The sequence below is a fragment of the Coregonus lavaretus genome (genome assembly GCF_964263955.1).
Source record: "Coregonus lavaretus genome assembly, chromosome: 9".
Classification (NCBI taxonomy): Eukaryota; Metazoa; Chordata; class Actinopteri; order Salmoniformes; family Salmonidae; genus Coregonus; species Coregonus lavaretus.
In genome coordinates this window covers 51,983,693-51,993,310 of record NC_139996.1, presented here as the reverse complement: position 1 = coordinate 51,993,310, position 9,618 = coordinate 51,983,693, and the positions used below count along the sequence as shown (strand labels likewise).

At 43.9% G+C, this 9,618-nt stretch overlaps 1 protein-coding gene across 1 annotated transcript in view; it reads left to right on the top strand.

The window, feature by feature from the left end:
• Window positions 1-495: 495 nt before the first annotated feature.
• The window catches only part of ptpn9a (protein tyrosine phosphatase non-receptor type 9a), a 72,691-nt gene continuing 63,568 nt past the window's right edge, over window positions 496-9,618 (top strand). Inside the window, exon 1 of the mRNA XM_084169243.1 lies at window positions 496-945. Within this exon, the coding sequence (XP_084025369.1) occupies window positions 913-945 (33 nt within the window). The 5' untranslated portion in view covers window positions 496-912. The remainder of the gene's footprint in view (window positions 946-9,618) is intronic.

Here is a 9,618-nt window from a genome sequence, read left to right as displayed (position 1 = left end):
TTTGCTAATCCAAGTTTATCATTTTAAAAGTCTAATTGATCATTAGAAAACCCTTTTGCAATTATGTTAGCACAGCTGAAAACTGTTGTGCTGATTAAAGAAGCAATAAAACTGGCCTTCTTGAGACTAGTTGAGTATCTGGAGCATCAGCAATTGTGGGTTCGATTACAGGCTCAAAATGGCCAGAAACAAATATATATATATATATATATATATATATATATATATATATATATATATATGCACACACACATACATTTACATAAATTCCTTCTTGCATTTGGTTATAAACACCAAAAAAATCGACATTGATAAAATTGTTTATAGCTTTTGAATGGGTTATCTACCTCGCAATGTTTTGAAATGCAGGCTTTTATTTTGAAGGTTTCCTCATTACCATAGTACAGTGACGTCATCGTTAGTACTACTGGCAGAATAATAGTCCAGGCGACGTACGTTGAAAATAAAAGCTTGCACACCAAACCTCTTGACTTTAGTCTTGATTCTTTGCAAAGGTGGGTGGCTGTACTGGCTGGACAAATGGGTCAAATTCGAGCAACAGCGATTCGTCACAGAGAAACGCCAAGCTGTTGAGGACTATTTTCTTCAGTACTCGAGCAGATTTGACACAACATCGATTTTCGCTCATGCATGAGTATTTTGATGGAAGATTCCAGATAATTTCATATTCGACTCCACTAAAACAGGCTAGTCAAACAAAAAAATAGTATAAGCTTTCCATTTCTATATGAGGAACATTTCAGCTTTGTAAAATGCCAGTAACCTAGGCAAACCGGTTGAGGTACTGCCCGGTACGAGGATAGAACTGTCGTGGTTTACCTTTACGAAAAGAAAAAAAGACGACCAAATTGAAGAATTAAGGTGTCCAAATCTCAAGAACGAGACTGAAGAATGGCAGCCAGTTTGTCAGCGGAGGAAGAACAGGTAATTTTTTAAATAATTGAAAACATTTGATAATATATACCGTCGTAAGAAGTCATGATATTGTGTGTTAAGTAGTTGCATTGCAGGTAGCCTACCATAGCCAGAATCCGGCTTTCGTTCATTTCTTCTCTCTAATCGGAATGGTGTGGTACAGTGTGCTAACCCAATAATGTAGCTACTGTTAATGCGAGCCTACCGTTACTCCATTACTGTAACAGTCCATTGGATTCCATGAAAATACTACGCCTAGCATTGGAGTGAGTAACTACCGGAAGTGTTGTCGAATCCAATGGGTTGCATTCGCATTAGCTAGCGTAGCATCCTGAAGAAAACTGCAGTTTAATTAAAATCTAGCAGTATTTCATTGTTCTCAATGTATAATTTTGGATAATTAGGAGTACAGCGCCCTCTCCCATTCCTGAATTGAGGAATGTTTTCCGAGCCATATCTCCCGCGGACTCCGCGGTGTCCTGAACACGGCAGCCTGCAGTTCAGACCTTAAAGTGGAAATATATTTACAGCGACTTTTAGGTCTGAATCTTTAGGCTACCTACACCACTGCAAGTTATGCTCTTAAATTGTTAAATTGACGTTGACGATGCTTCTAACATGAAAGTTCAAAATATTACAGCGGATTGTTTATGGTTTATAGCTGGTGAAAAACACAACAATGGAAACTTGATTTAATCATTTCCGCGAATGTAGACGAAGTGTCTATCAAATGCTATAGAATTAGAAATAATCGGTTTTAGGGCAAGAAAATAAAAAGCAATGATTTTTGCAAATACTTTATATTTGCATTGCTTTTGCATTGATGCACTTAGCCCACACATCCCTCTTAACATACCACACAACAACAATATGGCTAGTACAGGTCAATGTTAAATATATCCATGCCAAGCTGCTGTCACTGCCTCTGTATTTTTCAAACCAGGGCCTATAAGGCAGGAAACTGGTATTATATAATGATAGGCTAGAGTGCTTATTGTCCATATGATTAACATTTATCCACAGCATAAAAAGGAGCTGGTGGGCCTATTGTAGGTCTATTCATGCTATAAAGGCTGATGGCCCTTTTTCCAGCCTGTTGGTAATGATGCTCTTTACACTTTCCAGGCCTTAATCCCATTTCCCATTCCCCGTGGCTCATCTGGCCGGCAGGCAGTGAGTCTTATCTGGGGACTTCATTTCCTCTGCGGGCCCAGCCATGGTGGAGGGCTGAACGGCTGTAGGCTGGGTTATTAGATCCTCAGCCTTGTTGTAGCAGGGGGCCTCTGGGGGACTCTGCTATTATGGTGGAACTTCACTTTCAGGCAGCTGTTAAAAGCATTTCCACTGGAGTGATGCTGCTGTTGTGGGGATAATTTCTGTGTGTGTGTGTTGGGGGAGGGGGCAGGCAGTCAGTCGGCTCCCAGGAAGCTTAACAGGAAGAAGGGAGAGAGTGGGGGATAGAAAGAATGACGCACAAGACTTCCTGTTAGGATCGACTCGTGCCAAATGGGACTGAATGGAATAGGATGGCACTCTCCACATATGGCTAATGTCGAGAGAAGTGTCTCAGCAATAATCATGATCATGTTACATATGAACCACCCTTGACATTGTTAAACTTATCAGCTCAAACATTTAGCAAGACTGAGTCCTGGCTTGTTTCTTTTAGATTCTGGCCTGTATATCCTAGTAGTGATGCACGGGATACCAACATTCCTGTAGTTCTTCAATACTTGAACATGAAAAAACGGTGTCTCGTGGCGTCTACAGATTGAGGATCAAGTCTATCCATCAGCACAGCCGATCCTTTTATAGCGCGAGTACACCGTTCATGCCTCCTCTTGCCTGCCTGCACCACTTACTCATTGCTAGCTCTAGCCTGCCATGAGGAACCACTGAACTCACTGGGAGTCTGTGCTGCATCACCACTTGTGCTGCACAGAAGTTAAAACACTTGAATAATGCAAGATGCCATGTAGAAATGTTGAAACTGTTAATTACTGTTCCCAAAACAATGTCTAGTACAGGCTATACTACAATGGAAGAAGATACTGGTAGCTTTCCTTGCTAGCTTACAGCAGAAGCCAACATCAATTCACTACTCTAGTACCTTGTTTGTGTATGGAAAGCCATTTTAAAGTGGAAGTTCACCCAAAATGGCTTAAGGACAACAAAGTCAAGGTATTGGAGTCGCCATCACAAAGCCCTGACCTCAATCCTATAGAAAATATGTGGGCAGAATTGAAAAGGCGTGTGCGAGCAAGGAGGCCTACAAACCTGACCAGCTCTGTCAGGAGGAATGGGCCAAAATTCACCCAACTTATTGTGGGAAGCTTATGGAAGGCTACCCGAAACGTTTGACCCAAGTTAAACAATTTAAAAGCAATGCTACCAAATACTAATTGACTGTATGTAAACTTCTGACCCACTGGGAATGTGATTAAATAAATAAATAAATAAAAGCTGAAATAAATTATTCTATTATTCTGACATTTCACATTCTTAAAGTAAAGTGGTGATCCTAACTGACCTAAGACAGGGAATTTTTACTAGGACTAAATGTCAGGAATTATGAAAAACTGAGTTTAAATGTATTTGGCTAAGGTGTATGTAAACTTCCGACTTCAACTGTAAATGTCCTTTTGTTTTCCATGAAAACATTAATGAAATGAGTTTGAATAGGAAATGTAGTCATTGACAAGGTTAGAACTGTTTTTAATTGAAATAATTGTCCTTCAAACTTTGCTTTCGTCAAAGAATCCTCCATTTGCAGCAATTACAGCCTTGCAGACCTTTGGCATTCTAGTTGTCAATTTGTTGAGGTAATCTGAAGAGATTTCACCCCATGCTTCCTGAAGCACCTCCCACAAGTTGGATTGGCTTGATGGGCACTTCTTACGTACCATACGGTCAAGCTGCTCCCACAACAGCTCAATAGGGTTGAGATCCGGTGAATGTGCTGACCACTCCATTAGAGACAGAATACCAGCTGACTGCTTCTTCCCTAAATACACTGCTCAAAAAAATAAAGGGAACACTTAAACAACACAATGTAACTCCAAGTCAATCAAACTTCTGTGAAATCAAACTGTCCACTTAGGAAGCAACACTGATTGACAATACATTTCACATGCTGTTGTGCAAATGGAATAGACAACAGGTGAAAATTATAGGCAATTAGCAAGACACCCCCAATAAAGGACTGGTTTTGCAGGTGGTGACCACAGACCAGTCCTTTATTGGGGGTGTCTTGCTAATTGTCTATAATTTCCACCGTTTTGCAGGTGGTGATCTCAGTTCCTATCCTTCCTGGCTGATGTTTTGGTCACTTTTGAATGCTGGCGGTGCTTTCACTCTAGTGGTAGCATCAGACGGAGTCTACAACCCACACAAGTGGCTCAGGTAGTGCAGCTCATCCAGGCACATCAATGCGAGCTGTGGCAAGAAGGTTTGCTGTGTCTGTCAGCGTAGTGTCCAGAGCATGGAGGCGCTACCAGGAGACAGGCCAGTACATCAGGAGACGTGGAGGAGGCCGTAGGAGGGCAACAACCCAGCAGCAGGACCGCTACCTCCGCCTTTGTGCAAGGAGGAGCACTGCCAGAGCCCTGCAAAATGACCTCCAGCAGGCCACAAATGTGCATGTGTCTGCTCAAACGGTCAGAAACAGACTCCATGAGGGTGGTATGAGGGCCCGACGTCCACAGGTGGGGTTACAGCCCAACACCGTGCAGGACGTTTGGCATTTGCCAGAGAACACCAAGATTGGCAAATTCGTCACTGGCGCCCTGTGCTCTTCACAGATGAAAGCAGGTTCACACTGAGCACATGTGACAGAGTCTGGAGACGCCGTGGAGAACGTTCTGCTGCCTGCAACATCCTCCAGCATGACCGGTTTGGCGGTGGGTCAGTCATGGTGTGGGGTGGCATTTCTTTGGGGGGCCGCACAGCCCTCCATGTGCTCGCCAGAGGTAGCCTGACTGCCATTAGGTACGGAGATGAGATCCTCAGACCCCTTGTGAGACCATATGCTGGTGCGGTTGGCCCTGGGTTCCTCCTAATGCAAGACAATGCTAGACCTCATGTGGCTGGAGTGTGTCAGCAGTTCCTGCAAGAGGAAGGCATTGATGCTATGGACTGGCCCGCCCGTTCCCCAGACCTGAATCCAATTGAGCACATCTGGGACATGTCTCGCTCCATCCACCAACGCCACACCACAGACTGTCCAGGAGTTGGCGGATGCTTTAGTCCAGGTCTGGGGGGAGATCCCTCAGGAGACGTGGAGGCCACACACACTACTGAACCTCATTTTGACTTGTTTTAAGGACATTACATCAAAGTTGGATCAGCCTGTAGTGTGGTTTTCCACTTTAATTTAGAGGGTGACTCCAAATCCAGACCTCCATGGGTTGATACATTTGATATCCATTGATACTTTTTGTGTGATTTTGTTGTCAGCCCATTCAACTATGTAAAGAAAAAAAGTATTTAATAAGATTATTTCATTCATTCAGATCTAGGATGTGTTATTTTAGTGTTCCCTTAATTTTTTTGAGCAGTGTAGTTATTGCATAGTTTGGAGCTGTGCTTTGGGTCATTGTCCTGTTGTAGGAGGAAATTGGCTCCAATCAAGTGCTTTCCACAGGGCATGGCGTTGCAAAATGGAGTGATAGCCTTCCTTCAAGATCCCTTTTACCCTGTACAAATCTCCCACTTTACCACCACCAAAGCACCCCCAGACCATCACATTGCCTCCACCATGCTTGACAGATTGCATCAAGCACTCCTCCAACATCTTTTCATTTGGTCTGAGTCTCACAAATGTTCTTCTTTGTGATCCGAACACCTCAAACTTCGATTTGTCTGCCCATAACACTTTTTTCCAATCTTCCTCTGTCCAGTGTCTGTGTTCTTTTGCCCATCTTAATCTTTTCTTTTTATTGGCCAATCTGAGAGATGGCTTTTTCTTTGCAACTCTGCCTAGAAGGTCAGCATCCCGGAGTCGCCTCTTCACTGTTGACGTTGAGACTGGTGTTTTGCGGGTATTATTTAATGAAGCTGCCAGTTGAGGACCTGTGAAGCGTCTGTTTCTCAACATAATTGCAAAAGGGTTTTCTAATGATCAATTAGCCTTTTTAAAATGATAAACTTGGATTAGCAAACACAACGTGCCATTGGAACACAGGACTGATAGTTGCTGATAATGGGTCTCTGTACGCGTATGTAGATATTCCATAAAATATCAGCTGTTTCAAGCTACAATAGCCATTTACAACATTAACAATGTCTACACTGTATTTCTGATCAATTTGATGTAATGTTAATGGACAAAAACAAGGAAATTCCTAAGTAACCCCAAACTTTTGGACGGTAGTGTACATGTAGGTAGAGTTATTAAAGTGACTGCATAGATAATAAACAGGTGGTAGTAGTGTAAAAGAGGGGTGGGGGGGCAATGCAAATAGTCTGGGTAGCCATTTGATTAGATGTTCAGGAGTCTTATGGCTTGGGGGTAGAAGCTTCTTGGACCTAGATTTGGCGCTCCGGTACCGCTTGCCGTGCGGTAGCAGAGAGAACCGTATGACTAGGGTGGCTGGAGTCCTTGACAATTTTTAGGGCCTTCCTCTGACACCGCCTGGTATAGAGGTCCTGGAAAGCAGGAAGCTTGGCCCCAGTGATGTACTGGGGTGTACGCACTACCCTCTGTAGTGCCTTGCGGTCGGAGGCCAAGCAGTTGGCATACCAGGCAGTGATGCAACCAGTCAGGATGCTCTCGATGGTGCAGCTGTAGAACTTTTTGAGGATCCATGCCAAATGTTTTCAGTCTCCTGAGGGGGAATAGGCTTCATTGTGCCCTTCTCACGCATGTCTTGGTGTGTTTGACCATGATAGTTTGTTGGTGGCGTGGACACCACCAAGGAACTTGAAGCTCTCAACCTGCTCCATTACAGCCCCGTCGATGAGAATGGGGGCGTGCTCGGTTCTCTTCTTTTTCCTGTAGTCCACAATCATCTCCTTTGTCTTGATCACGTTGAGGGAGAGGTTGTTGTCCTGGCACCACACGGCCAGGTCTCTGACCTTCTCCCTATAGTCTGTCTCGTTGTTGTCGGTGATCAGGCCTACCACTGTTGTGTCATCGGCGAACTTAATGATGGTGTTTGAGTTGTGCCTGGCCATGCAGTCATGAGTGAACAGGGAGTAGAGGAGGGGACTGAGCGCGCACCCCTGAGGGGCCCCCGTGTTGAGGATCAACGTGGCAGATGTGTTGTTACCTACCCTTACCACCTGGGGGCAGCACGTCAGGAAGTCCAGGATCCAGTTGCAGAGGGAGGTGTTTAGCCCCAGGGTCCTTAGCTTAGTGACGAGCTTTGAGGGCACTATGGTGTTGAACGCTGAGCTGTAGTCAAAGAAAAGCATTCTCTCATTCGTGCTAGTGTAAAGGTCTTCTGTATAGTTTGTAATCCGGTAGATACTCTTTGTCGTGGTTCTACGATGGATAATTACAGGAGGCGGGACGAATCTTCTTACTATTGGTCTTCAAGAAAGGAAATCAGAAGTAAACAAAGAGATGGTAGCTAGCTAGGCTAGCGGTTAGTAATCTCTTTAGTAAGGCTAGGCGAATAACGTTAGTAGTTGAGTAGCTGAGTGACATTGGCCAAAATGAAGTGCAATAATGTTCCGGTCAGATACAAATACAGTCATGGTCAAAAGTTTTGAGAATGACACAAATGTGAAAATTATTAAAGTCTGCTGCCTCAGTTTTTATGATGGCAATTTGCATATACTCCAGAATGTTATGAAGAGTGATCAGATGAATTGCAATTAATTGCAAAGTCCCTCTGCCATGAAAATTAACTTAATCCCCAAAAAACATTTCCACTGCATTTCAGCCCTGCCACAAAAGGACCAGCTGACATCATGTCAGTGATTATCTCGTTAACACAGGTGAGTGTTGATGAGGACAAGGCTGGAGATCACTCTGTCATGCTGATTGAGTTAGAATAACAGACTGGAAGCTTTAAAAGGAGGGTGGTGCTTGAAATCATTGTTATTCTTCTGTTAACCATGGTTACCTGCAAGGAAACACGTGCCGTCATCATTGCTTTGCACGAAAAGGGCTTTACAGGCAAGGATATTGCTGCTAGTAAGATTGCACCTAAATCAACCATTTTTCGGATCATCAAGAACTTCAAGGAGAGAGGTTCAATTGTTGTGAAGAAGGCGTCAGGGCGCCCAAGAAAGTCCAACAAGCGCCAGGACTGTCTCCTAAAGTTGATTCAGCTGCGGGATCGGGGCACCACCAGTGCAGAGCTTGCTCAGGAATGGCAGCAGGCAGGTGTGAGTGCATCTGCACGCACAGTGAGGCGAAGACCTTTGGAGGATGACCTGGTGTCAAGAAGGGCAGCAAAGAAGCCACTTCTCTCCAGGAAAAACATCAGGGACAGACTGATATTCTTCTGAATCCCCTTTCCGATTGTTTGGGGCATCCAGAAAAAAGCTTGTCCGGAGAAGACAAGGTGAGCGCTACCATCAGTTCTGTGTCATGCCAACAGTAAAGCATCCTAAGACCATTCATGTGTGGGGTTGCTTCTCAGCCAAGGGAGTGGGCTCACTCACAATTTGGCCTAAGAACACAGCCATGAATAAAGAATGGTACCAACACATCCCCTGAGAGCAACTTCTCCCAACCATCCAAGAACAGTTTGGTGACGACCAATGCCTTTTCCAGCATGATGGAGCACCTTGCCATAAGGCAAAAGTGATAACTAAGTGGCTCGGGGAACAAAACATCAACATTTTGGGTCCATGGCCAGGAAACTCCCCAGACCTTAATCCCATTGAGAACTTGTGGTCAATCCTCAAGAGGCGGGTAGACAAACAAAACCCCACAAATTCTGACAAACTCCAAGCATTGATTATGCAAGAATGGGCTGCCATCAGTCAGGATGTGGCCCAGAAGTTAATTGACAGCATGCCAGGGCGGATTGCAGAGGTCATGAAAAAGAAGGGTCAACCCTGCAAATATTGACTCTTTGCATAAACTTAATGTAATTGTCAATAAAAGCCTTTGACACTTATGGAATGCTTGTAATTATACTTCAGTATACCATAGTAACATCTGACAAAAATATCTAAAAACACTGAAGCAGCAAACTTTGAAGACCAATACTTGTGTCATTCTCAAAACTTTTGACCACGACTGTACACTACACATTTCCACTTTTTTCCTGACCGCGATGGAGCTTTGTGTCCGGCATAGCTGCAGGCCATCCGACATCCTGCTTATGGTGTCAATAAGACACATGAAGTCATTTACCAGCTGCGGTTGACCGTGTCCAGTGATCACTTTGGCCACTGACTACAATGGGGACCGGTTGAAACCGGGTTCTGTTCCTACCGTCTTTCCACCATAGACGGGGAAAGCTCCAACCATTCAAGGTATGTTGCGAAGTTGCTAACACCTGTAGCTAGTCACCACAAAGTAATTTTATACAGTTTATTTGTTTGCCATTCCTGTTTTTAGCTTAGCTACTACGGTAACGTTATCCTGTCCTACTGACTGTCTTGCTTATTTTGCTTTGTGATGCAATTTCTTTTTCATTATAATGTTACCGATAAGAAATAGTATGTTATTTTCTACTAGGCATCGCAGTTTTCTGTAGTGCTATTGATTGCATAAAATGA